Source organism: Mytilinidion resinicola (genome assembly GCF_010093595.1).
Source record: "Mytilinidion resinicola strain CBS 304.34 unplaced genomic scaffold BDZ99scaffold_33, whole genome shotgun sequence".
Classification (NCBI taxonomy): domain Eukaryota; kingdom Fungi; phylum Ascomycota; class Dothideomycetes; order Mytilinidiales; family Mytilinidiaceae; genus Mytilinidion; species Mytilinidion resinicola.
Window position 1 is genome coordinate 183,621 of NW_022985469.1, and position 27,202 is coordinate 210,822.

Here is a 27,202-nt window from a genome sequence, read left to right on the forward strand (position 1 = left end):
GAAGCAGACGGCCATAAATTGATATTCAGTACAGCGCCTAGACATGAAGATTTCTGCTCCTGCTTGCCACTGTCTGAGGTCCTTCGTTGCGTCATCAAAATCCAGATACGATGTAAGATTCTTGAGACCGCGAACCAGACACGGCCATATATTGACATTCAGTACATTGCCTAGACATAAATTTTTCTGCTCTTGCTTGCCACTGTCTGAAGTCCTTCGATAATTCATTAGAAATCCGGACACGATGTCAGACTCCTAATGCCGCGAATGAGACTTGTCATAACTAACATTCAGTACAGTGCCTGGACATCAGTCTGTGCACTCCTACTCACCATTGTCTGAAGTCCTTCGACTTCCATTAGGGATACAGCTGAGATGTAAGAGTTGTCATAGTGCCGTCTGGAGCAGCTCCACACACTTGCACCCCACTGTTCCGATCGGGGAGCCTGATGTATCATCGGGAGTCTGGACGACAAATTGCAAGCAAAGGCAAAAGAGAGTGCACAAACTTATGTCCTAATACTGAAGCGCAACTTGGTCGGGCTGCTCCACCCCAGAAACCCTATCTAATACGCATTACTTACACCTAAGTCTATGCACTTTTGCTTGCTACTGTGTAAGGTACTCTGACACATTAAGAGGAAATTGGAAATACGTTCAATCCTGGGTAGCATAGATCGGAGCAGACCGACACGCCTCTGGTTAACCTCTTTTGCCGTCGCATGGGGTAGATGTACATATCATAAGGAGTCTGGAAGGGACTTCACGGAAAGGTGCACAGACTTACGTCGAGGTACTGTATGAATCGTGCACCGTGATCATGAACCTTCCTCTCGATAGCGACTCACCCATCAAGGCGACTCCCCAAATAGCCACTCCGGCCCTTTCACATCAATCCAAACCTTCCCTCTCATCGCCTTTTCCAGCCGACACTCTCTGTCCTCCAACTCCCGCAAAAAGCACCACTGCGTCGCCACAATTTCCTCCTCCTCAACTCTCAACACATTCTCCTCCCCAATCTCCTCAATTTCCGCCCTGCTAATCACTACCACGTCGTTCGTATACACATGCCCTTTAATCAGCTCCAGTTTCTCATACCCCTCAACTTCCGACCCAATTCTGGGGCGCATACACTTCCTACAAGCCCTCACATACTCCTTCCACTCCTCCCCATGCTCCAGCTCCACCTGTGGCACGCCGTCTACAACCTCCTGCGGCACCTGCACCTGGATCAGCCAGCTCTCAGCATACCGGTCCCGTCGCGCGGCCCACGCCCTCCACATCTCCGCCGTCTTTTCCTCGCCGTGGAGGTACACAGCCGGACTGTCGCGAGTGAAGTCACCGCGGCTGCGCAACAGCATATTCACATTGATGCTCGTCGGTCGTGTCGACGCTTGCGTTCCGCTGCGCGGTGAGGAGGCGCGCGGCGTGGGCTTTCAGCCGCATGGTAAGGTCGATGAAGGTGGCCCAGCGTGCGTGGAGGGTGTTGTCGATCCAGTGCACGAGCGTCTCGGTGCGGAGGATGGCGGCGAAGTCGGGGTCGAGGAGCGCGGATTGGAACTCCGTCGTAAGACCTATCAAAGTCATGGGGCGCGCTGGGTCCCAGTCGTCGTATTGGTGGTGGTAGAGGGTTAGGGTATGCCCTGTGCCATGGTCTAGGAAGTTGTAGCAGTTTTGGTCGGGGTCCGGGCGCGTGTAGTAGTTGTTGAAGATTTGCACGGCGGTCTCGGGGGTGAAGCCTATGAAGTTCATTGCGGACACTGAGATGATGTGTTCTGGAAGCTCTAGCGTTTTATCACTGGAGACTATGTTGTGGTTTTCTATACCCAGGAGTAGCCGCAAAGCATTCACTCATGTCTTGGGATCCTAAATTCACGGAGGAGACGGAAGCATACCGCTCCCACGTTTAGCCCGTTATACGCAAAGTCATGCTGGATATACTGCCGCTGCGATGTTTTTTGTAGCTATACTCTCCTCCGACCGAGGGCGGCAGAGGCCTAAACCGCTTCTTTATCCAGGTTGTCCAAGTTGGGTATCTGTTGAATTATGGAAACTCATAGCCGTTGTCAGGAGAGGGGTTGATTCATCTATTATAGGCGACAGATGAGTTTGTTTTAATTGTCTCAAACAGCTTGCTGCTCTGATGTTGTTTGGGGCTTTAAGAGGCCTAGAATAAGGGGGTAAACTGCGTGTTAGATTATGGCCTAGATTACTTACCGTACATAGTATATATACACCCTCTTATCCCACATCTATAACCGCCGGTTAGTTCCTAACACCGCTCGGGTCTTGACACTAACATAAATTTCCGGGGTGCGCTAATCCCACATTCCCTTCTACACAGTAGTTCGGCGCACACCCTTTTTAGTTACACGCACACCCCCTCCACCACTGTCATTTCACCACCTTCTGATTGGTCCAGAGGGCTATTCTGGAGCCTTCGATTCTCAAGCAGTATGGAGACCTCAACTCTAACTTCAGATTGAACAAGAGGATGACCGTGCGTACCTCCTGGCAGATTACGGTTCTCCAAGCACGCCTACCGGCGCTTAAACATCCAGTGGGAGGAACTGAGGTTTTTCCCAGCATCCTCCAAGGCACGTAGACGCGGCAGATAGTAGTACAACACGTAGCTTGATCGCTCGCTTACGTATTCGCTTCCAAGAGAATGCACGTGACAATGCACGTGACAATTGGTACACAACAACGCTCCGGAGGAAGCTCCGAGCCGCTCCAGCCAAAAAGATTAGACGGAAAGGGACGGCCCATTACCGGGGTTTTGTATTCCGCAGTACCGAAATGACAAACATCTCCAAGTCCCGAAACCTGGAGATACATTTTTCGGACATTCAAATTAGGTGAAACAAGGTTCTGCGCATTCAAGCATTTCTGATGCTTGATAATGTCGACGATAGAGATTCGAAGTAGTCAGAGCCTAAAAAACTGACCCTGGATGCACTCATCAACGCTAGTGTCTTGGCTGCCTTATTCAGCCTAGCGTCGATTCTACTAGGTCATACCGAAAAGTTCCTAGCAGCCACAATACATAGGCCATTGCTGACAAACTGTGGAACCAAGTTGTCTTTCCAGGGCGTCTCTAAGTGTCTAGTCCCAAGCTTACGACGGGGGCCACTCAACCGCCACCTGCGCGAGGCTTGCGTCTTGGCTGCTCGATGGGGACACTAGCGTCGATATGATGATGCCCTTAGCAGCATAAGAGAAATCGCCGGCTGATGTTTAAGAAGAAAGCTAGTCCCTCACTCAGGTTGACAGCCCGTATCGCTATATCAGCACACCGGACGACTCCAAAACATGCCGTCATTTAATATGAAGAAACCCACCCCGAAATTGGACGCCCCATCGGAAGTGTTCACGGCTGATGACGATGGATACAATACATGTCTCTCGGGCCAGATATCAGTCTCCCTTTCTTGCCCACTACCGTCCACCTCACCCTCCCATATCAACGTCTTCCTCATTCGCATTGGCCAGCTCAAAACAATCACCAAAGTCGTGAACGGCCTGATCCCTAGAAATCCACTTTGCTTTCTCCAATTCAAGAAGAAATCCGACTGGCGCAAGTTCGCGGAAGCAGAGAAGCTCGTCGAGCACTCGATCCATGCCGCTCCAACTAAGGCGCACCTTCACTCTGATGGATCCACGGGTGGGACGTGGAATTTCAACCTTTCGATCCCTCCGCACCTGCCCCCTACGACCAACATCCCACTAGCAGCGATTTCGTACGCGCTCGTCGCCGAGATGACCACCGCAGATGGCCGATCTATCTGGGCGGGCCAGGAGTTGCGAGTCTTGCGGCAAAGGGTCGTCAACCCAAGTCTCCGACAGTGCTCCGTGGTCACGTTTCCACAGTCGTCAGTCATCGTGGATATCCGCTTTTCCGAACCGGTTCTTGGACCGAGAGTAACAATCCCCACGACTGTTGGATTGAATGGGTTGAAGGTGGTGACAGGGCACGTGGAGACAAAACGGGAAATACTACGGGAGATCCGGTGGGAAGTTCAAGAGACCGGAGTGCTGCTTTTTGGAGAGACGGACGGCCTCGAGCGCGTTCCTGCGTCCAACACGTCTAGGTCGGAATATACACATACGATCAGCCGAGGGAGGGGCAAACCCATATCGAGATGCTCGTCCGAAAAACCAGCGAACAGGCGTATGGGGAGTGCAGAGGTCGAAGAATCCTTCGACGTTTTCCTCCCTAAGCAGACCGATCTTACCAACGACACCGACGCTTCTCAAACAGGCGTACCGCATGCCCATCCGGTCCTCTGCTCTGGCTTACAACCATCGCGAGAGTCGACTGCAAGCTTGAAACAGTGGTTTACGGTACAAGTTCAGCATAAGGTGCAGGTCCGTTTCTACGTTGGTGAGGATACTTTCGATATAGGGACGGGCAAGTTGGTGGAACGGCAGGACGTGCAGAGGATATACACTGTGACTTGTCCTATCGTAATGCAAGAGCGGCGGGCGCAACGATTCGTGTCTTCCGTAGATTATTCGGGGGAGGGTGCAATCAGTCCTGCGTACGAGGCGGACTGGGAGAGCCCACCGCCGCCTTATGTATCGAGTTAGTATCAAATATGGCCCGCGAAGGTGTTGGCTTTATAGCGTTTTCAATGTCTATCCTGATGTTTGGTATTCTTGTATCAGGCCACAAAATGATCGATGCCCCGCTCCTTGATCGCTTGTAACCAATTTAGATCAATTTGAGGATTTTCGGCGCTGGATTGCGTTTTCAGTGACCATATAAATCCAAGCACTTCAATCATACTGATGATGTAATTCCATGGCATGAGGTTGTAGTAACACCGTAAACGATCCACGACCCAGCTCTGCTCGCCGGCGTCATCGGTTTCCGCTCCTGCGATGAAGCAAGGCCAGGCGGTTGCCTTGAATAAAGGGCTCCTAGTATCGATCTGCGCAAGATGATGGATGATTTCCGAGAGAAGAGCGTGACGGCTCGCCGTGCTCAGGCCATTCGGAATATCCGAAAAGAGGCTTCTCCAGATGAAGAGGCGAACTGCTGCTTTGAGAGCCGAAGCAACTAAGACGCGCTGCTCGATGTCATTATAAGGCGATTGCGACCGAAGCCTCGCTGCCCATATTAGCGGGTTGAAGCTTCTTGCTGATTCCATTAACGCGGTTGCTTCTATTTCTACGTTCGCGTTGCATGTTCGGTCTCGGTCTGCGAGTCTCGATGTATCAAGAATGAGTTCAAGAAGCTTCGCGGGGAACGAGAAGCAGTTGTTCATCTCGGCGAATTCCACGAAAGGACGGGGATTAAGACCACGACTTTCATAGTCAAGCGACTTCGATCTTGTGCCCGAAAGAGTCGATCCAATTATGTCAAACCTAAATCAGTTTGCCACTGTCAGCACGGGATCCTGCCTTTACCAAGCAAGGGTGCAATGATTGAATATGGCACCTACACTATGCACTCCGAGATAAGACCAGAATTCACGGCACCATTCCCCAACGGGGTAGAGACACTCTCGTAAATGTCCTGGCTGTTGTAATGGAGCAGCAACATTTTTGCGCCCTCGACGTGGATTTTCCACGTGTTCTTCCCTGAATCAATCAGCTCGAAAAGAATGAAGAGCGTAATTGATGCCAGGACAATGTTGACATCCATCGTCTCGATGTTTTGCAACGCTGGCCTTAACATGCCGATCGCTCGATGCTTTGCCGTCAAGGCGTCGTTATAAAGAGTCGGAGGGCGAGTATCAGGCCTGAAGCGATTGGACAAGAGGTAGGCTGACGTCGCAATGACCATATTCCGCAGCATCGGATATGACCCGATGTATTTGAGTAATGAATGGAATGTGTTCTGTTCCGGGAGGTCGTAGATCACCATGTCTTGAGCGACATGCGAGGCGAAATGGGAAATGTAGCGTCGGGATGTATGATCAAGATCTTGCAAGAGAGGATCAACCAGTGAGAAATTCAATTCCCATGCACTCTGAAAAGGCTCTTGCGTCTTGTTCGCAGAGGCCATGGCCTGAGAGGTGGCAGAATGCATTTCCATGGCCCTCACACCATTCATGCCTCCAACTGGGGCCTCGTCAAACGTCTTTCCCATCATCTTTCCGCGGCTTGCCACTCCCCTGTTCCATAAGATGAGTCTCCCATAGCCCATGCACTCAAGTCCGGCGTCGGAGCACTTTTGGCATTGAGGGAGCAGCCGATCGCACTTCACTCTCCGGCGCCGACAATTATGGCAATTGGTGGCTGCTCTTTCTGACATTTCTGGGGCCACTGCAGTCTTGGCTCGTATTGAAGCCTCCAAAGTTGTATATCAGAATTTGCTGGGGTTGGACTTCTGGCTAAGGGAGACGGCACTTCGGGGCCAATTAGGAATGGTCCAGTCGTTGGCTGGCCACAGGATTAATCGACGAAGCAGCCTTAACCCTTGGGATACTTTGACTGGAAGGAGGCTTGAGATGCGATCGTGCTGAATGAAAGTAGGAGATGGACGATGCGTGGTAGTGTAGGTCGGCGCCTCACGCAACATAGGCCGGCAGAGCTGTCCAGAAATTACCGTGGTTTTGCATTCCACAATACCCAAATAAAACCATGTACATATATTTTGAGGGCTATTAGCTGCTCCTTTCCGGATCGGGATGTACGTATAAAGACATATGTTCGTGCTGCACATGTGGCATAGAATCAGATGTCCAAAAGTCAAAATTACTTCTCACTGAGGGCCCGGTAGGTGCATATAGAAGCTTGTAACGGTGGTAAATGCAGCTAGCCGATGACTAATCTAACTTCGATCGTATAACTAGGGCCGTCATCGCCTCGAGAAAGAATGAAGCACTTTAACATGCCGACAAATCTCGTCCCTAGTTTTCCGGGATATCGTCCCATCGTGACCTTCCCGTAATCAAGCCCCGGCACGCAGTACGTCTAACTCAATCCGTCCAGCGTGGGCTTCACCGGAAGTGGAAGCTCTGCATTCCGATAGCCTCAGCCTTCTCTTTCCTCGAAATCATCTGATACAGGCCGACAAGCCCCTCCCAATCTTGGAATACTCCAGGAGATTATCCAATCTTAACGTATGCTTTATCCAGCCCCAGCATGCAGTACGTCTAAGTAGCTTAGTTCGAGAGAAACGGCCCCCACCATGCGGGGTTTGATCACACTTATCCTTGTATCATGTAGGCGAGGCGTATGTCGTATCGAGAGAGAATTGCTACACCCCACACTTCTGCCTGAAGCCCCTCGGCCGGTGCTATTATCCCCGCAATACGCACTTCTTTTTCCCGGACGAACTGAAACTTGAGGTCCTACTTTAACTAGCATTACATTAGGGCCTTTCTTGGACCCTGAAATTAGCCATGGTGCACAACGAGTACCGGTATAGTGGTATCACGAGCGCTCCGAATCACATCAGGCTGTTGACGCTCCTCCCGGGGCTACAAAACGACACCATCCGAATCACCCTCACTGACGTGGATCTCTCCCTCAATGACGACCATTCCGTTTCGTTTCCTCTGTACGAGTGTTTGTCATACACATGGGGTGAGTCTACCGACCGCACCATCCTCTATGTCGACGGCAGGATCATCACCGTGACCAAGAATCTCGGCGAGGCTTTGAAGTATCTTCGACACTATGAGATTCCCAGAGTACTGTGGATCGACGCTCTATGCATCAATCAAGGCGACATGGCGGAGCGCAGTATGCAGGTAGGCCGCATGTCAGACATCTACTCCAGAGCGACCAGAGTTGTTGTATGGCTGGGACCGGAATCCGAGGACAGCAACCTTGCGTTAGACACCTTCATCGATCTCAGCAACACGATCGACCTAGATCTAGCAACACAAACCTTCAAGCCAATAAAAGCCGACCCAGAGCATCTAACCGACCGGCATACCGTCCTGCCATTCACGACAAAAGCGCAGGTGCAAGCCATATGCAACCTCTACAAACGCCCCTGGTTCGAACGCCTCTGGGTCTGGCAAGAAATCCGCCTCGGCAACGAGAAATCCCTCCTAGTATCGGGCCACAAAAGCATGCTCTGGCGCCGCTTCTACGTCGTCAGCTTCTTCCTGCTGTGGAAAGGCGAATTCGGGCTCGGCGACGCCTACTGGACCGTCAAAGACCGCCTCGAGATCGTCAACGCCATGATGAACAACATCACGCAGTCCCCCATGGCCTCCCTCTCCCTCCGCACCTGCCACAGCAAATGCAGCGAGCCACGCGACCGCGTCTACGCCCTCATGGGCATCACGACTGACCAGGTGAAGCTGACGCCAGACTACACGCTCCCTGTCGGCGACGTCTACAAAGACGTGCTGCTGCAGAACCTAGCGCAGCTGAACAACCTCGAGCTGCTGAGCTCGTGCTCGCACCGCAAGGGCCCGCGCGACATCCCCTCCTGGGCGCCCGACTGGCGCTTCCCCAACCAGCGCAAACGCTTCTTCGACCTCGACGGCGCCGGCGAGCCGCCCGCTCACGCGCACCACGTCGCCCCTAGCATCCTCTCCGCAGCCGGCGCGCACATCTGCACCATCTGCACCGTCGAGCCCCTCGGGCAAACCGAGTCCGACGCCGCCATCATCGACCGGCTCCGCAAACTCGCGCCAGCGAGCTTGCTCGACACACCGTATGTGGCTGGCGGGACGACGCTCGACGCCTACTGCCGCGCCTTCTTCGCCAACGAGTTCACCGAGCGCTACCAGCCCGCCGGCGAGCTCCTCGGCTTCCAAAACTACGCCGACGCTTTACGCCACTTCCTTTCAGAAGATCCGAAGCACGATCGCAAGAGCCTCGCGCACTTCGTCAAGGACTACCGGATCCAGACGGCCGGCCGCTCGCTCGTCACGACGGGGCGCGGGTACGTCGGGCTCGCGCCGCAAGAGGCGGAGCCGGGGGATGAAGTCGTGCACGTTCTTGGGTGCCGGTGGCCGCTGGTCTTGCGGCCGGTGGCAGGCGGAGAAAAGGGGTTTACGGTGGTTGGGCATGCGTATATAGATGGGGCGAATGACCGCGAGGCGATTCTGGGGCCGCTGCCGGAGGGTTGGTCGAATGTGGCGCTGTATGATGCGGCGACGGCGAAGTGGTGGCCGGCGTATATGGATGGGCGGACGCGGGAGGTGAGGATTGAGGATCCGAGACTCGGGCCGTTGCCGGAGGGGTGGGGGGTGAGAAGGCATGCGGAGGAGAGGATGTGGAATTGGTATGTAAGGGATGATGAGGATGTTGGGGCGTTGGAGGGGTTGAAGACGGAGAGGAGGTGGCGGAGTGATCCGAGGTTGACGGTGGAGGCTTTGAGGACGAGGGGGACCGCGATAAGGGATTTTGAGCTTGTGTGATTGAGTTGCGGTGCAGGAATGTGGACTGGATTAGGACGTGTAAAGTAGGTGATGGGAAATACAATGATGTTGTCTAGTCCCGCAACGCTTCTAGGAGCGCTTCAACAACCCGAGAGAAAAGGGATGGGAACCCTCCGAACTGCAAAGTGTGTATGAGACAATAAGAAATCGCTTGATTATTCCAACAAGAAGAAATGAAACCCAGAGAATAGTCCCAAAGCAAAGAAACCCGGCCCGAAATACCGCTAAACCATCTTACATTTCATTCCCACGGAATACCCGTCTCATAATTCATAAGTCTATCATTCCGCCCCTTAATACCCAATCCCCGGCCTGCACTCCCACCCCTTCTTCCGCCTCTCCTCCCGCTTCCTATGCCTCTCCTCCCTCTTCTCCATCAACTCCCTATGCTCGCCATGCAACTCCCTCGCCTCCTTCACCTCTTTCACGCTCTGATAAATCCCCAGCGCGCTAATCCCCACAGCGCCCAATTCCTGCCACCGCTGCTGTTTCTTCTTCTTCTTCGCCTCGTCCGAGGACATTTCCCCCTCCGCGACCGCCGCCTTGCGCTCTTTCGCCAGCTCCATCGCTTTGTGGATCGAACCGGCGGCGTGGATAGTCGCGATTCCGGTGAGGCCGAAGGTGAGGTACTTCTTCCGCCGCGCGGCCTTGATGTGTTTCTCGTCTGAGGAGGTCGAGCCGAGGTCGGACGAGGATTGGTCGTTGTCTTTCTTATCGCCTTTTCCATTTTTGCCGCCTCGCTGGGAGCCGCCTCTCTGGGAGCCGCCTTTCTGGCCGCCTCTTTGGTCCTGATCACTATTCTGGTCGTCGTCGTGGGAGCGGGCGCGCTGGGGCAGCCGCGCGCGAGGCGGGATGGAGCCTTCGCTGTCGTAGTAGCGGTCGAGATCCTCACTTTGGGGGCGGCGGCGGCGGCGGCGGGCGAGGCTGCGGCTTTGGCGGTCGTTGTAGGGATCGTTGTATGGAGCTAGTTGGCGGTCGGAGTATTGGGGCGGGGTGGAGTATTGGTCTTGGAACTCTTGGGGGGCTCGGCGGACGATGACTTCGCCGGGGCGCACTTCGGAGCGGCGCTTGGCTATGAAGCCGTCTGGTGTTCTTGGGCGACGGGGACGCGGGGAGTAGTAGTCGTAGTCGGACATTGTGGAAGATAGAGGCTTTGGGGGGAATTGGTAGAGCTGGGTATATTGAGGGGTAGGTTGCAGAGGAATGACGCCAGGACAGATGACTGTGGAGAAATAGAGTGATAATAAGAACCAAAGGGAGCACGCTATGCACAATGCACTCAATAGCGATCGGCCACGAGTAATGGCAATCTGATATCGCAGATGACAGATGAGGAGGATGGGAAAGATGAGAAGAGGGGACGTTGAGCTGAGCGGAAACAGGGACAGATAGTGCGGGATTTCTCACGTGGACGAGGGTCTAAAACACGGCTACGTAGTGGTGTAACCACTGGGCTCCCGTAGCTTCCGGTGACGAAAGCAATTTGCAGCTTTGTAAGTGGCCCTCCAAGGTTCATGCACGGCCGATAAGCTTTTTGCACAATTCAAGCTTTCGGCAAAAGGCTTAGCGATTCCGGTGAGTCGGGCCGGTGAGGGAGGGACTAGGAGGATCCCAGACCGTCCAGAGCAATTAGTTTCCCAGCTTTTGGTATACGCCTTGCGAGAGTTTACGCCGGTTCCCAATGCTTCGGGATATTTTGCACGACCTCTCACAGTGATATATTCGGATAAAGTCATGTGACAGCCACCTCTCCAAGGACAACGTCCGTACTTGCTCCCTTAGACACCCTCTTGCTATGTTGATTTGTTATAGCTGGTACTACGCATATACATCAGCTGGGCGTGTAAACTCCAGTCCAAGTCATCCATGTCAAACGTTTGTACTCGAATGAATAGTATTTGTTAATACTGTATGTGCAGCGCTCAATGTTATCAGGCTGCGTCCCAAATATAACCCAACCGCCTGTGACGCCCTCACCAGAACTCCCAAACCATCCATATGTCCCAAATGTACCATCGTACGCCTCTCATCTAATAGTTCTCCGGCAACCCCAACTTCCCAAAATCGTCCAACGTATCATTACAGCTGAAACTCCTTTCCCACACCTTCTGCGGCAGAATCCCTGCCGCCATACCCAGCTTCCAGCTCCACTGTGTCGCTGCCTCCGTCTCCCACGTCCAGTAGAACCAGCCCCACCCCTTCTCGAAACTCTCCATCTGTGCGACCGAGAACTGGTACAGCCACTTCTTATACGCGTCGCTGTAGTTACTCGGGTCTGCGTTCGCGTCGGCGCATTCGCACTGCGGGCTGTTGTTTGTGGGACAAGTGGGGTCCAGCACGCTGGTGGATGCGTTGCCGGTGTTCATGTTGCCCTCCCAGCGTGACCCGACGCCGACGTCGTTGATGTACTCGGTGCAGTCCGTGTCAGCCTGACTCCACTCGCCGCACATGGTGGGGCCAAAGCCGGTGGTTTTGTCTTGCGAGCGGAGAGTTTGCGCGGTCCAACCTTTGCAGGCGAAGTTGAGCTTGTCGGTGTGCTTGAGCTTGATCTGATCGGTGTTGAAAATAACGTATTGGTGCACGTCTAGAACAAGCTTGGGGTCGTCTTGCAGCTTTCCTTGCCAATTATCGAGGCCCATGAAACCGTCGCCAAAGACCAGAATGGCAGTGATGTTGTTTTTGCGGATCACCTCGATGGCTTTAGTCGTCCAATTAAGAACGTCATTGGTGTTGAGGGCCACCATACGCGGCTCGTTTAGAATTCCGTACACAGTTACTACGTTCTTGTAGCGAGGCTGTGCGAAGAACGTCGAGAGTTGGCCGTGGATGTCGAGGGTGCGCTGCGCGTTGAGGGCGCCATTGGTTCCATTCAGCCAGCCAATAACGCCTTGGCGCCCACTATGATTCCAGCCGTTCTGACTCCCAGGAGCGCCGTGCAGATCCAGATTTACACGCAGCCCGTTCTGTCGGGCATACTCAATGCCACGGAGGAGGTAGCGCCAGGAGATTTTGGGGACATATGGGTCGCCCTCGTATGTCGTTACGGCCCAGTACGAGAAGGGTATACGAACGTGATCAAAACCTGCTGCTCGGATGTCTTCGAACGTTTCGCGTTGAACAAATGCTGAGTAATGCGTCTCCAAACTCGTAGTGCACTTAGCTAGGCCTAGCTTAGAGCATAGAGTGTACTCATCGATTACACCATCGTGAGTACTATAATGCTCGAAGAATGATGGCGTAATGAAAGGTTCCAGGCTCAGCCAGCCGCCAACATTTACCCCTCGTATTGGCATAGATCCATAAGCGAACTCATCCGACAGCTTCGGGACGTTCTCGTTGGCTTGGACGGAGTCGTCCCATGTAGAGTTTAGGCCCATAACTGACAAGCCTCCTACGGTTGCTGCTGTGTATGTGACATTGAAATCCAGAGTATCGTACCACGTGAAGGGATCCAATACAGTGCCTTGTGCCGCTTTCGGTATGTCGCTTTCAGATATGCCGTTCAAGTTTTTGTTTCCAGGTGTACTCGCATTTTCTGCGGCCTTGCTCTCGGGAGGCCCGCTCTTCTTTTTGGATAGTACCACGGCGACGGGTATTATAATGGCTAATAGTAAGAGTGAAATACCGACGATGATGACTGGAATTACTGTTAGCAGCTGAATACTTTAAAGAAAATTGTTGCATACATATTTTCTTCCGCTTCTTCTTTCGCGCCCACTCCTCTTCTGTGTACACATCGCTGGAGCCGCCGCCGCCTCTCTTCTCAGCAACTTTGTATTCCTCGTATTCTTCGTCGTTCCCGCCCTCTTCGAGTAGCGGTCCACTAATGACCCTCCTTTTCTTCTGGTCTGTCCGTTGTCCATCTTTCTCCTTCCTCTTCGCTTTCCTTTCAGCTCTCTCGGACGGCGTGTATCGCTCCTCATACCTCCTTCTCCGCTCTTCTCGCTCTTCTTCAGTAAGATGTCGTCGTCTGTCACCCCTCTCGTCATCAGTGTGCGACCTCCTTTTGTCCCCCCTCTCATCATCCGTCAGGTCTCTCCTCTTCTCTCTTCTCTTATCCCCTCTAATCCTCCCCTCCACCACCCCATCACTCTCATACGCCCTCCTCCTCTCCTTTTTCCTCTCCCCATCACTCTCATAAGCCCTCCGCCTCTCCTTTTCCCTAATCCTCTCCTTCTCCTTCACCCTATCCCTCTCCTTGACAACATCAACCTCAAACACCCTCCTCCTCTCCCTCTCCGCCTCCCTCTCCTTCCGCTTCACCTCCCTCTCCTCCCTCATCCTCTCCCTCTCCAGTCTCGCCTCCTTCTCCCGCACCTCCTTAATATAGTTCTCATCATACTCGTACCCTTTATACCCCTTCTTATGATTATGCTTATCCAGCGCCGCCAGCCCCTCGACAGACAACGGATTCGAGCTGCTCGCGCGCGTCGACGCCCGCTGCTTCCGCGGACTTGGGCTCTCCGACGCGCTCGTGTCGGCGCCCGGCGCTGCGGTGTTTCGGAGGAGTGCGCCGGTGCTGTCGGTTGCTTTGTGGCCGCGGCGGCGGCGTTGGCGGTCGCGGTCGCGGGAGGGAGCGTCGCGGGGCGGGCGGTCGTGGGAGGGGGTGTCCCGGGCCATTCGGGCGCCGGGAGGGGAATACTGTGGTGGAATGTAGTTGAGGATGCGATGGAATGTGGAATCTGTAGATCTGGGATCAATTGAGGCTCTGGAGGATTTGGGATGGGATGCGAGGTTGGGGTTTGTTGGGGCGGGCTGGTTGCCCGGCAACGCGGTTGGCGGCGAATTGACGTGGCCCCAAGACGTCAGGAGAACACAAGCGCAGTCATTTCTATTTTACTCTGCCAACCTTCATCATGTCAAGACAGTATTCACTCGTCAATTGACTAAATCTCTTCCTGTCTTAGTCGTCATTTTCAGTCACGCAAGCGTATTGGCATAGCGTTCTCAGCCTTCAGTGAAATTTCCCGTGACTTGCTCCGTCACAATCATTTCATCTTCAGCCTTGGGCCCATCATCTTTCATCCATCCTGAAGCTTACCACTCTGGTAAGTGGTCTCCGGGCTTACTAGCTACCCAAGTCTACGTCATAATGCTGTGTGAGGTCTGCTACCGATACGATCCTCATTCCATGATGGAAGAGGCAGTCGAATTCGCTGAGATAAAGCGGCTCCAAAATCCTAAATTCCGTCACCATGAAAATATCGTCGATCTAGAAGCATCTTCGGCAAATGGGTGCGGGTTGTGCAAATTTCTGCTCCGACTGATATTCGACGACGACCTAGAAATGGCGGCTACTGTTGAGGATCAAAGTACGAGGTTAACAACTGCAACGCTCTGGATTACCTGCGGAAGCACCCCAGAACAACCTTCATCTCGACAACCATTCCAATTCCAGCTTGCTATTGCACATCATGTCACCCGTCATGGCCGGCCATCGTGGAACTCCAGGTGTGCCGCGCGTTTTCCATCTTGTCTCTTTCTTTGATGCATGTCTTTTGCCTGGCCGAAAAACCTTCTATCCGACTCAGAGCCGGTAGGTGTCGAACAAGCGGCAACCTCAATGCTCTTGGCGGCGGCGCTTAAAATTAGCCCCTCGGCCCTACTTGGCATGTCGCCCTCCTTGAACATTGTTTGTCGATCAGTGGAAGTGTCCGCGCTCAGCAGGCTTGGCCAGCAATACACCGACGATTAAGGGAGTCGTGGCAATAATACGTTAAGTTATATTCCCCTTGTCTATTTTCTACGAGAACTTGATACCAGAAGACTCCAAGCAGAAGCGTTTCGGAACGCTGGGGAATGTAATCAAGAAAGCCTTGAGACGAGTAACAGAGACTGCGAAAGACATAATAGGTAAAAGGAAGAGAAAGAAATTGAAGTCGGATAGGCCACAACCTAGAATCGAAACCAACGCCTTCATCATTAAGATTCGTCGCCGACGTTCTGTGGTCTTCGCTGCTGATAGAGTTGTTTCAAGACTGCAGCGATCTCCTCCAGCGTAATGTCCAGCGTGCCCTGAGTAGGGAGCTCCTTCATAAACACCCGACGCGTGATGCGTTTGGCTATACTTTCCACATCACGAGCATTCGCCCACGCCTCCGTCTTGCTGAGTTTGTCAAACAAGCCAATGACCTTGTCCAGTACCTGCTTCCCGCCCGAATGAAGAATCGAAATCTTCCTATGCTCCAACTTCTTCTGAAGAAGTCGCAGACAGTCCTTCGGTCTCATGTTAGGGAACATCATCTCGGTAAATCGGCCGCGCAATCCTTCATTCGTACTCATGAGCTGATCCATGTCCTTCTCATAGCCTGCTAGAACAATCACCAATTTTCCCGCAAATTTCTCTTTCGTTATACAATCAACTAGCTCTCCAACAGCTTCTTGCGCAAGACGGCTGATGAAAGCACCAGTCAGATCCCTCTGGCCCATGCGATAAGCTTCGTCAATGAATAGAACTTTACCGAGGCCGCGTTCAAGTAGGTTCTGCACCTTTTGGCCCGTAAGGCCGTTACTCGAAACCAGGTCGGTTACAGAGCAATCCATGACTTCAGTCGTAGAAAGGAAACCCATGGAATGGTAGATATGGCCTAGGGCTCGAGCTGTCGTAGTCTTGCCTGTACCTGGTGGACCTTTGAAGACAAAGCTGAACGGGATCTCCTCACGCGGGTCAAGGCCGTGCTGTTTCATGTTCGCTGTCATTTTCTGGTAACCCTCAAAGATCCCGGTGATGTCTCGAAATCCAACGAGGTCCTTGAATAAAGACCGGAAATCTTTGTTGGCTCGGAGTCCACGATCATATTCCGAGTCAAAGTCCTGCGGCTCTAGCACTATCTGGCTCGCTTCAGTCACGTGAAGGGGACTGTCGTTTCCTGGCTGCGGGTTTTCCTTCGCATGTAACGCAATGCGCTTGCTGTATGTGACCTGCGCTCGACTGATAAGATTGCGTACTGCACCTCCATTACCGAAGTTCGGACGATCGCGCTCTCTTCGAAGGACTTCCATAGCCACGTCTTTAGCCTCCGGAGTGGCTGTGATCTCGTCCTTGGCGAGCATGATATCCATGATCTTGTGCAGGGCCTTGTCATCGTAATCCTCAAACACGAATGCAGTGTCTAAGGGAAATCGCCTTTGGAAACCAGGATTGGTGTTGCGGTAGAACTCCTTCATTCGGTCCGGATAGCCCATCAGGATGATGCATCGATTGCTGCCGGGCTCATTGTCGACATGGGCGACTATTGTGTCGATGATACCCTTTCGGAAGATGTCGGATTTGTCCGTGCCGTGCTCGGAACCGTGGTAGAACATATGAGCTTCATCGATGATCAAGACCTTGCCTTCGGTCTCATCCAAAATGTCTCTAGTCATGTCCTCTGACTGACCGACATACTGGCCCAGAAAGTCGGTAGGTTTCTTTATCACCACCTTACTGTCCTCAATATACCCAAGGTCCGCAATGATCTGCCCAAAGAGAGTAGCAACGGTTGTTTTTCCCGTGCCCGGTGGACCCAGAAAGACGTGATTGAAGGTCCCTTTTAGAGGCTCCTTTCCTTCCATTTCACGAGCGTAGTTGAGGTGTCTCCTAGTGACTAACTCATTCACAGTTTCTTTGACCTGATCCATACCGGCCATCTTCTCGAGCTTCTTCCAAGACTCGCTGCGCTCATAGAAGTTGTCCGGCTTTGCTCCAAGGAAATCCGATTCCATCAAGCGGTAGGAAGTATTTGAAATGCTCGCAACTAGAGCATCTTTCTTGGATGTAGCTTTTTCCTGACGCTCTGCCTGACGACTACGTGCTTTATTGATTTCGGCCTGGAGTGTCTTGACATTTTGAAACTTCTTCTTGCCTTTTCGTTGCTTTAACCGGCGAATGAATGTGTGCAGGAACGGTGCGTCGTATCCGCCCTCGACCTTCAAGGAAGCTTCCTTCAGTAGCTTCACCAAGATGGATAAAAGCTCCTCCTCGGAGTAGTCCTTGATGTCAATTCTTCTCGAGAACCGTTCACCAGCCTTGGGGTAACCCAGCATACCCTTAACAAGCTCCCTGTTACCTTCCACAACGAAGACGCCATTTTTAGAATCCGTCATCTCAAATTCGTACTCTTCATCGATGATATATGGCTCATTGTTCGAGCTCGTGATGCCCAAATGCTTAAGGAAATCCACGTAGAGCTGTGCAATTGTAGATTTGCCGGTGCCGTGGCCCCCGGAGATGATCAGATCGAGTTTCAGACTCCTCACCGAGGGCTTCTCTTTGCGAGAGGATGTCTCGTTGAGGCCAGGCTTTTCAATGAGAGTCTGGAAGGCCTTGACTCTCGCTTGTACGGATAGAAATTCCTTCTTCACCTCGTCGAGTCCGACCATCTGCATGAGCTCGTTTAGAGGCGAATCCGGCTTCTTCTCTTGCCCCCGCCCCCATCCCAAACGCTCCGGATCTATATGTGAAAACGGGAATCGAATTCGTTCGCGAGGTTTGTAAAAGTCCGTTGCATCAAGGCGGGAGAACGGAAATCGGTACTCGTGCCATTCGAAGTCTGCGGGACTTAGGTGGAAGAAGGGAAATTCAAAACCATCGTCGACGGGAGAAGGCTCTGATTCTCGTTTTTCCTCACTGCAAGCGTCCGAATCGGATACGCTCTCCGTCTTCCTCTGCTTGTTGTCCCAAACCTGCTGGAAGGACTTGAGACCATTGATCTCCTCGGGCATGGTTGTCGCATCTTTCATCAAGTCGCGAGAGGTAGACGCTGGCACAGACCGAGAACGAAGGCGTGATCTAAGGTAGATGGTGCCGTTGGGTGTAAAGAAAGAGGTGTTAAACGCATTAAGATCCATTGGTTTGGTGTTAACGTTGTATGGTTCTCCTAGCTCGCCGCCTTCCTTTGGGATAATGGAAGGCTCCATCTCAAACGCAGAGGAAATGGACGAGCGTGTGTCAACTAGGGACAAGGAACTCGAAGACCGAGTCGAACCACACTCGTCCATGTCGGTAGAGCTCCGAGAATCAATGTCGCCAATGCTCTCAGGATCTAAGTCCGGATATGCAGACATGGTGAGGTTACAGTCTCTGTCGACAGAGCCAAAGTAGCAGCGAGTTGTGAAAGGCGGGTTTGTATGTTACCCAGTATTCGAAGCGATGAGGCTCGGGAAGTAATGAGGGATTTCGGTACAGTCGACCAGGCAGGGAAAAGCCTTCGAAAGAGGTCCAAGGCTGATTCGGATTACCTTGGGTTGGCTCGGTGGCTGAACGCATTCGAGTGGGTGTCACCCTGCAAGACCAGGTCAGATTGCAGGCAGCAGCAATGCATGCTTTCGGTTCCACGTCACCCTGCATGCGGCCTCGGGTCCTCGTAGTTTCAGCTCTTCGCCCGGACTTGAGCCTCATAGTGAGGTTTTGCGCAATTTATGTTTCATTATAATACATCCTTAGGATATGGGGCTGGAGTACCTAGTTTCCAAGGCAAATCGGAAAGAGAGGTATGATCAATCGAACAGGAGCTCGATCTATGAATTGCGCAGGGTGCGCAGATTCTATCCTTGCCTATATAGTGAAGCAACTCGATGAGCATACTAACAGCTTGTAGAGCTGCGAAAAGAAAGCCTGCATCTTAAATCTTCAAAAGGAGATCTAAACTGAAGAATGTAATAACAATAACAATGGCGTAGCGAAAGCGTAGAAGCATTGCGAGATCATCTTTGCGAAAACGCCTTTTTTCCAATAACCTGCAGGCCCTGTGACCAACACCACCCAAGTCTATTCATCTCAGACAAACTCCGCTTCCATCCCCTTGTACACACCCTGAACTCTCTTCCATTTCAACTCCTTTGACATTGCCAACTGCAACCTCATTCGATCCTTCGATTTCTTCTGGCCATATCGATCCTGCAAACGATCGATATCTTCGCAGAGTAGATGTTCCTGGGCTTGGTTACCCTGATGTTCAACGACCTTGAGTTCTGTTCCGCGTCTCGCATCTAAACAGACTAGTGCTTGTCCGCGAGGAGTCACGACTTTGAGCATGATCAACCCGCTAAGCAGTAGCGTCGTCATGTGGAGAGAACGATCAATGGAGAAACCGTCGTTGGAATCGCGCTGCAAGAAAACTTTGTTGTATGGACCTCGCGTTTTGAGCAAGCTTCCACCACGCTCGTCGTGTAAGAGTTTAGCCATGAGGAGCTGCTCGTTGATGCCCGAGATGGCGTGCAGTTCCGACACAGACCGACATCGAACGCGAAATCGCAGGAAGTCGCTCCAAGGCCATTCTTCAACAAATCGACTCTTTTGTACCAGGAGGTAGAAACCGGCTAAAATCCAGAGATACATGGACAGGTTAGATGGGTCAACTCCTTTGATGCGGTTTTTACATGCGATCATTGCCAACCCGCCGCCGGCGATTATGAAGGCAACCAGGAGGATGGAGCACACTTGGTATTTGCAGGCAACAGTGACGCTGCACTCGTCGATCACCCAACTTTCCATCTCCCGCGACCTGTCCACTAACTTGCTCTGCACCTTTCCGGCGTTCTTGGAAGAGGCCCCTCTTTCAATGAGATTGTTGCGGGAAAAGAATCCTTGCTGGACTGCCGCTGATAAGCGCATGACGTCCCATGACTGGCTGTCTTTCTCGAACTGGTTTGTGTACATGCGAAAGAAAGCGCAATAGTCCTTGTTCTTGGAAGGTTGGACAACGTCTTTAGCATCGCAAGCCAGTGCCAACGAGGCGCGAAATTTGGTCAAGTTAGAAACCACCACGGGGCTTGTGAGTACCAGAGGAATCATGACACTGATGATGTCCGCCATGGAATCCATTACGGCTTTCTGCGGCTCGCATCTCGATAGGTCATTCATTGCATTGTCCGGCAATGCGATACTGGATCTCTTGTTGTGGGCGTCGCAATACCTCCATTCCACCGTCGTCCGCAGGTTACCTTGAGACTTGGGTGGGCAGTTCTGTTTCACCTGGTGAAAGGCTTCGTTCAAGATCTTGAAGGCGGGATAGGCTGTTTTGAGTGCATCTTGATCCGAGGAGGCCGAATACTCCAGGTCTCGGTCCTGGAAGAGCAAAGCCTTGAAGTCCTCGAATCCAGTCCCGTAAACCATGCCACAAATCTCAAAAGACGTAGCTTGAAGTCCCGATCGGTTATTGAATCGGAGCGAGAGCAATAGATAGCGCAGAATCGTATCGATGCCGGATCGGAAGCGGTTTTGGTCAACGCAGTACCGAGCGACGTCTGCGTTAGCGGTCGTCGTCAGACCCTCCTTGCTCTCGGCATCGATCATGCGCAAGACCTCTTCGCACTCTTCCTCATCCATGATTCCATTCGACAAGCGACTGGAGATGTCTGTTTGGTCGAGAGAGGCCTCACCAACCTGACAGGAAATCAACGTGTTGGCGTGCATATCGATTAGTAGCACTTTCAGTTTGGCGACCCTCTGCGTCAGCACGGCCAGGACGTTGTCGGACCAATATTTTCCAACGGCCACCTGAGCGAATAGCCTGGCCAGAATAGCAGAGGTGTAATCGATAAGCGCGAAGATGGCGTCGAGCAACGAATCCTTCTTTTTTCGCTGTTCTTGTGTCGCTTCTCCCCCTCCTGCTTCTTCCCACATACTGTTTGTTTGACTCACTCTAGCCTGCTGGATGAGCTTCTTCAATCGATCTCGATTCGCTAGCGGCTTGCAGGATTTGACGTAGATGCATTCGTTATCCAGCATGCATAGTGAAAGCGCAGACAAGACCATCTCTGCCAACCGTCCAAGATTCTGGTATCCTTCTTCATTCGCTTCATCGAAAAGCCCTTTTCCGTCGAAGGGGAGGACTGGGTCGGGATTCTTTACAGCGCTAACCAGCCTGCTAGCCTCATCCATCCATAGTTCTAGAGCTTGAAGGTCGGCGGGCAAGTACGCTCGGAGATCGTCAAACTGCGGCATCTTCACAGTCTTCGAGCGATCAGCAGAGGAAGGAACACAACGTCCGCCGGACGTTATCAACTCAAGAATGGAAAGCATATCTGTCTCGACCGGTGTTTTGTCTCCATCGTCCTGACTCGCAATTGAAGCCGCCTTTTGACCCGAGCCAGCACTTCTGAAGCGCTTCCAACCTCGAAAGAACTTTTTTTTCTGGGTTTTGACCACGAGAGGGATAGTCGAACGCCGGGAAAGCATCGAATTGACATGGTTTGGCTTTGGGGCGTCCTTGCGCTGGTGCCCTTCTCTGGATGCTGGTTGTTCGACGTTGCTGTTCAGGGAGGGTTCAAGGCTTAGGTTGCCTTTTTCCAGGTCGAGGTTGTCAATTTTGAACGACATGGTGATAGCTGTAGTCGGTAAGACTAGCCGTAGTCAATGGCGGCGGTGGGGAATTGTTACGCGGATATTGGCTTGTCGCCCTAGAAGCTTAAGAAGAAATAGTAAAGCTTAGCCAGCCTGAGATTTGAGCCCGCTTGCCGCCCTCTTTAGTGGACAAGTCTGGTAAGGTAATAAACTCAGCGATTACAGTAGTTTCGCTTCCTGAGGAATTTCCGGGGATAGTTTCAATCAAAGGCATATCGCTCTCGGCATTTCCAAGCAACAGCTTCAGCTATGCTGGACATAGCAGTCCCGGCAGTTTGGCAGCGGCCCCCACGACAACATCAGTCCACAGGGCTGCGAAAGCAGGGCGTCGGATTCATGCGCTATCAGCTCGCCTCGTTGGCGGGCGCCTCACGACTGTGCGAGCTGAAAGTAAAAGACCGGTGAGTGCCCAACAAGTGATATCGGATGCGGCAGAAGTCATTGGAAGGGAAAAATCAGATAACGCAGGGAGCCTGAAGGAGCAGCGAGGCAGTGTTTTTCATGCAGCGTGCGGCGGGGAAGCTTAGCCAAGCAACGAAGGTGGCACTGTTTCAAACTTCTGATTGGATCGGGACGCCCGTGGCTCTCGCAGTCCATATCCCGGCTGATCCGGAGGATACAGCCTCTCTGTACAACACAGAGAGGCCGTAGCTACACAGCTGCAATGCGCAGATGCAAGTTGATTCTTAGTCTGCAGGCCTCGTGCGGCGCGTACAGCCTTGCGACCTAAACATGAAAATCCCACCTTGAGCTGCTTCCTGTAATCCATTTGCAACGTCTAATTTTGACATACGCCCGCCATGATACTGGACACGGGCAATCCAAACGGTGCCTGTACTGTTTCTCGTTACCGCAGTGTAATCCAGCGTTCCTGGACACAACGCGAACAAGTTGAGATTGCAGCAGCCCCTACCCTTGATAATCCAAAAGTCATATCGCAAGTGCATGTCGAGCAAGAAATCACACCAAAGACCGGGGGACAACATCCTAGCCCTGTCGTGGTAAAGAGCGCCGACAAAGCCCAGGAAGCCTCTCCGACAAACTCCAACAAATCCCCACCCCACGAAGAACAAGAAGCACACGAAAGAAAGCTGCTATACATCTCAGATGACAGTTGCGACGAGGGTTCGTGTGACATTGGGAGTCGCAAGAGTGGTCAATGTTACAAGAAACGCCAGGGTCGATCCTCCAAGCGGACGAAGGATCAATGTCAGAAAGTGAACGCGCAAGATTGCAGCGATGGTGAGGAATGCTACGATGGTGGAAACACGTCAGACAGCTGTTCCGACTCTGACCCTGAGGTGGATGATTCTCGCCTCCAGTCTCATAAACACAAGATGAAGAAATGGTCCTCATTAGCGCGGGGCAAATTCGAGCAGATGCTACTCGAATGCATCGTCAATACAGGTCAGCGACTGCAAACTGTCAATCTGAGTACACTACTGATCCAGTTTGGTCTAGATAAAATCCCGCCGAACTACGAGAACATATCTATAGACCCTAAGACCATTGGCAAGGTCGAAAGAGTCACAGCGATGGGACTGACGAGGCCCAAGGCCTTCGGTCACGGCGTCTTAAAAAATAACAAAGTCACCGGAGCTGTTCTCTACGGGCCGCCAGGCACGGGAAAGACACTGTTAGCAAAGGGAGTGGCTAAGCAGTCCGGCTTCAACATGCTCTCGATTTCTACCTCCGAGGTATGGCAGAAGTGTCATGGTGACGACGAGAAGATGATCAAGGCTATCTTCTCCATGGCGCGCAAGATGTACCCAAGCATTGTGTTCATTGACGAGGCAGACGCTATGCTAGGTGAACGCAAGGCAGGCGAGAAACGCCACATCCGGGCCATGCTGAACCAGTTCCTTATGGAATGGGACGGCATCATGAGCGGTACCGACTCGCCATTCATCTTGTTGGCCACCAACCGACCTAACGACCTCGACCCTGCCGTGCTTCGAAGGGCGCCTGCGCGCATTCTCTTCAATCTTCCATCAAAAGTGGAGCGAATGGGCATATTGCGTTTGCTTCTTGAGCATGAGACTCTTGGCCCAGACATCACCATACCGACTCTAGCGAACCTAACGCCACAGTATACTGGTTCGGATCTTAAGAATCTCTGTGTGACGGCTGCGACCGAATGCATTGGCGAACAGACTGTCGATACCGACGAGCGCACCTTGACACGCCGGCATTTTTTGGCTGCTATGCAGACTATCAAAGCTATTACACTCAGCAAGACGAGAGAACAGGATTTAGACAACTTCCAGAACAATCGTCAGGAGCAGGGTGCGGCTGAAGAGTAGGCTGATGCCTGAACGTAATTATTCTAATTTCTATCAGCCTTCGTCGTTTTGTCTGTCGTAGTAGAATCTCAATCTTTTTACAAAGCAACTCGCGGCTGGTTACGAAATTGCATAAGCAAACGTGCAATGTACTCTTTCAATGAGACAGAAAACCATCCCGGTCTCACACACATCCCTTTTCGTATAATCTTTTGTTGTTCGAAGTAAGCGCTAAGACAATTTCACCAATACTTACACAGAAAATGAAGAAAGTGGTGTACTCGATGCATGCAAGGAAGACCCTTGAACGCACCTGCACGCCACATCCCGCTTACCCACGTTAACTCTGACATGCCATGGTCCGACCCTGGGCCGACGCCTGTCAACCAAATTGTCGGGACAAGCGATAAGACCTCCGCAATGACGAGGCATCGAATCGGTGTCCACTACATGGATGAGTTGCATGTTGGCATGCTGGCAATATCACATTCATCGGCTACACCGCGTACCAGCTCAGAAATGCCCGTCGCTTGTTGTAGCCGAAAACAGCTCACCGGTGAATGCTGATGTCCTATCTATATCACGTTAGCTGAAAAAAAAAACGTTTGTTGCAGCTGACCATTCGGTTGGGTTTGGAAGCCACACGAGGCTGGAAGAGGCCGAGAACAACGCTATAGCAATGTATGCTAGAGCGACTCAGCCTGAATCGCAGATACGGGAGAATCAAGGATAAGTGGTTAATCCTTGACTTACTGTAATCCTGTCAGAAAGCCAAGGAAAGAATATCTACTTTGAGTTTGAACAGATTATGGATGATGTCAAAGAGTGGACGCTGCATGACAACCTCACACGGGTTTGGGGAATCATAGCCAGGGATCCAATACTGCGAGGCCATCCGGTAATGGCACACTTGCTCCAAGAGCCAGATTTCTTCCTAATGCTTCATCCGATCTTGTGTGGTATCTTAAAGTACAATCTCTATTTGCAGCTTCACGGCACTGGGGTTCATTATAATGCAGGGAAGCATCTACATGTTAGCACACGTGTATTCTGTAGGCCGATTGCTCAACCCTAACGCTTCCTCCGAGCCGGAGATGGAACTTCTAACGCACTCGCCAGATCCTAAGTATCTCTTCTTTAATGGCTTACCAAAGACCCTCGAATACGCCAAGAAGAAACTGATGATAGCAATTGGCGCTTCAGCTATCAATTTCGCAAAGAACCGACGACCAGCTCGAGTCAGTGATCTTATTGGACTGGAGTGGAGGTCCAATTCCAGCTTGCTATTGCGCATCATGTCCGAGATTTTGATGCTTGTGCATTGCGGGGTAAGCAGTCAAATCATTTATTCTCTATGCAGCATCATTGACAATAGCGGACAATGTACAGCGTCACAAGGGCAATTTACTGGGATACGAGCGCTGCGAACACTCTGGGTCAACAGAGTGTCTTTCGATAGCAAGAGAGTGGCTATATACTTGCGCAACCGAGCACCATAGACACCAGTGCTCTAGACCACTTGCAAATGAGCATGAGCTGCCTACTCGTGTCATCGCGGTTGGACCATTGGACGGCTCTCGAGATCCTTTTCCCATGGACCCTCCGACAGGCTCTCGAGGTGAATGGGCTGCGCTTTCATATTGCTGTGGGCCTCCCGACGAGCACCGAACTATGTTACGAGTGGACAACATATCCAAGTATAGGCAATCCATCCCGATGCATACAATCCCAGCAACGATTCGAGATGCCATCACTGTTACCAGAAACCTAGGCTTGTTGTATCTCTGGGTATATTCATTCAGCATCTATTCCTATCGACCCGCGCTCAACAACCTCGGACTCTTGAGGTTTGCACCTCACCTTTCTGAGGGGTTGGATCTTACGCATCTGGCTAGTCAGGTTAGGCAATGCATTTTCTAGGTTTTCAAATGCGAAGTTTATTACTACGCTTTCTGTTTTCGCGTCGCCTTTCCCTTCATCTTGATTTGACTGCGTAACCTTGCGCTTCACTGATAAGGGGGCGGCACCGCTAAAAAGTATGACTCATGTCTCTTTGCTAAGGCGAGTGCCCCCATTGCGCGTGCTTGGTCGGTGAGTATCGCACTTGTGGGACATACAGATCCCGGTTACATGATCGTCATGCTCTGGAACCTCGTTGGGTGTTACCTGCCTTTCGTCGCAAACACCACCGTGTTGCCAAGGTCCGTACAGGACGGAGAACTCAAAAATTCTCTTTGAAAACACCGAAGAGAGACTTTACGACGTCCAACCAATACTGCTGGAAGAATCCTGGCATGCAAAATTGTTTTGCCATACATGGGTGGAACACAGTACATGAGACCTTTCCAGGAGACGTGACGCTGCCATATGCCCGTTCTCCTTGGCAAGTTCAACTGCTCTTTCATACTGCTCTTGGCCCTGATCGATCAATCCAGCACCCGAATCGATGAGGAACTGTAGCATGTCAAGACGACCGTGCTCAGCAGAAGCTTCAAGGGCGGTTCTTCCGCCAATCTTCGCAGGCGGGGCATTTACACCCGCCCAATGATTAAGCAGGAGTTTTGCGATGCCCACATGCCCTCCAATAGCAGCAAATTGAAGCGCAGTGGCACCACATCTATCGTGTGGAGCCGCATTCACGTCAGCTGAACAATTCAACAGATCCTGAATGATATCGATATTGCCAACTTCAGCAGCCAGCTGTAGGGGAGTCCGTGTAAATCCAAAGTTCACGCCCCCATTGACTGCTGCACCGCGATCTAACAAGAGTTTGACGACCGATAGGTTCTGTGAACTGATGGCCATCATCAGTGCGGTCATCTTTGGCTTGTACTTGACCACAGCATTGGGATCTGCTCCTGCGTCAAGAAGTAGCTTTGTCATCTCCGAGTGAGGCGTTTCGTCGCTTTCCACAGCTATTCCAAAGCAAGAAATGCCACATCGAAAGTTCTCATATGGTTGATACCGTAGAGACTGCCGACAAATTTTATTTGGTTCTGCGCCAGCCAAGATTAACAGAGTTGCCGCGGATATGTCGCTAGACCGGATCGCTTCTTGTAAGGCAAAGTTGAAATAAACCTTTGAACAAAGTGGCTTACGTGCTGATGCTACGTTCAAAAGCTGTTGCAAAATCTCCGTGCCGGCTGATACAGCTGATATCAGTGCCATATCTTCACTTGGGTCAGCCCCAAGATGGAGAAGGTATTGAATCATTTTGCGGTCTTTGTTAAGGACTGCGA

General features: G+C 51.9%; 11 protein-coding genes across 11 annotated transcripts; 4 read left to right on the forward strand and 7 right to left on the reverse strand.

Annotated features, from left to right (window-relative positions):
• Positions 1-644: 644 nt before the first annotated feature.
• On the reverse strand, positions 645-1,752 carry BDZ99DRAFT_576970 (uncharacterized protein; the record flags this gene model as incomplete). The annotated part of the gene is made up of 2 exons (XM_033728633.1): positions 645-1,298; positions 1,357-1,752. The coding sequence occupies 2 exons, from the start codon at positions 1,750-1,752 to the stop codon at positions 852-854; spliced, it is 843 nt and encodes a 280-aa protein (XP_033569234.1). The 3' UTR covers positions 645-851.
• Positions 1,753-2,950: 1,198 nt separating this feature from the next.
• Positions 2,951-4,627, forward strand: BDZ99DRAFT_207447 (uncharacterized protein). Its single transcript, XM_033713306.1, has one exon. It carries the CDS (start codon positions 3,313-3,315, stop codon positions 4,588-4,590), a length of 1,278 nt encoding a protein of 425 aa, XP_033569235.1. The 5' UTR covers positions 2,951-3,312; the 3' UTR covers positions 4,591-4,627.
• Positions 4,628-4,664: 37 nt separating this feature from the next.
• Positions 4,665-6,262, reverse strand: BDZ99DRAFT_401942 (uncharacterized protein; the record flags this gene model as incomplete). The annotated part of the gene is made up of 2 exons (XM_033716262.1): positions 4,665-5,370; positions 5,448-6,262. 2 exons carry the CDS (start codon positions 6,260-6,262, stop codon positions 4,665-4,667), a joined length of 1,521 nt encoding a protein of 506 aa, XP_033569236.1.
• Positions 6,263-7,355: 1,093 nt separating this feature from the next.
• BDZ99DRAFT_401996 (HET-domain-containing protein) lies at positions 7,356-9,335 on the forward strand (the record flags this gene model as incomplete). The annotated part of the gene is made up of 1 exon (XM_033716265.1): positions 7,356-9,335. One exon carries the CDS (start codon positions 7,356-7,358, stop codon positions 9,333-9,335), a length of 1,980 nt encoding a protein of 659 aa, XP_033569237.1.
• Positions 9,336-9,352: 17 nt separating this feature from the next.
• BDZ99DRAFT_469041 (uncharacterized protein) lies at positions 9,353-10,693 on the reverse strand. The gene has a single exon (XM_033721407.1). It carries the CDS (start codon positions 10,490-10,492, stop codon positions 9,650-9,652), a length of 843 nt encoding a protein of 280 aa, XP_033569238.1. The 5' UTR covers positions 10,493-10,693; the 3' UTR covers positions 9,353-9,649.
• Positions 10,694-11,128: 435 nt separating this feature from the next.
• On the reverse strand, positions 11,129-13,976 carry BDZ99DRAFT_455031 (glycoside hydrolase; the record flags this gene model as incomplete). The annotated part of the gene is made up of 3 exons (XM_033718418.1): positions 11,129-12,993; positions 13,043-13,430; positions 13,563-13,976. 3 exons carry the CDS (start codon positions 13,974-13,976, stop codon positions 11,387-11,389), a joined length of 2,409 nt encoding a protein of 802 aa, XP_033569239.1. The 3' UTR covers positions 11,129-11,386.
• Positions 13,977-15,278: 1,302 nt separating this feature from the next.
• Positions 15,279-16,985, reverse strand: BDZ99DRAFT_455033 (P-loop containing nucleoside triphosphate hydrolase protein; the record flags this gene model as incomplete). The annotated part of the gene is made up of 1 exon (XM_033718419.1): positions 15,279-16,985. The coding sequence occupies one exon, from the start codon at positions 16,983-16,985 to the stop codon at positions 15,279-15,281; it is 1,707 nt and encodes a 568-aa protein (XP_033569240.1).
• Positions 16,986-18,688: 1,703 nt separating this feature from the next.
• On the reverse strand, positions 18,689-21,282 carry BDZ99DRAFT_455036 (uncharacterized protein; the record flags this gene model as incomplete). Its single annotated transcript, XM_033718420.1, has 1 exon — positions 18,689-21,282. One exon carries the CDS (start codon positions 21,280-21,282, stop codon positions 19,114-19,116), a length of 2,169 nt encoding a protein of 722 aa, XP_033569241.1. The 3' UTR covers positions 18,689-19,113.
• Positions 21,283-22,958: 1,676 nt separating this feature from the next.
• On the forward strand, positions 22,959-24,065 carry BDZ99DRAFT_428767 (AAA-domain-containing protein). Its single transcript, XM_033717197.1, has 2 exons — positions 22,959-23,088; positions 23,143-24,065. Exons 1-2 carry the CDS (start codon positions 23,019-23,021, stop codon positions 23,982-23,984), a joined length of 912 nt encoding a protein of 303 aa, XP_033569242.1. The 5' UTR covers positions 22,959-23,018; the 3' UTR covers positions 23,985-24,065.
• A 592-nt stretch (positions 24,066-24,657) lies between these two features.
• On the forward strand, positions 24,658-26,051 carry BDZ99DRAFT_207507 (uncharacterized protein). Its single transcript, XM_033713307.1, has 3 exons — positions 24,658-25,015; positions 25,083-25,291; positions 25,353-26,051. Exons 1-3 carry the CDS (start codon positions 24,772-24,774, stop codon positions 25,881-25,883), a joined length of 984 nt encoding a protein of 327 aa, XP_033569243.1. The 5' UTR covers positions 24,658-24,771; the 3' UTR covers positions 25,884-26,051.
• A 168-nt stretch (positions 26,052-26,219) lies between these two features.
• Positions 26,220-27,176, reverse strand: BDZ99DRAFT_401707 (ankyrin; the record flags this gene model as incomplete). The annotated part of the gene is made up of 1 exon (XM_033716247.1): positions 26,220-27,176. One exon carries the CDS (start codon positions 27,174-27,176, stop codon positions 26,220-26,222), a length of 957 nt encoding a protein of 318 aa, XP_033569244.1.
• Between the last annotated feature and the right edge of the window lie 26 nt (positions 27,177-27,202).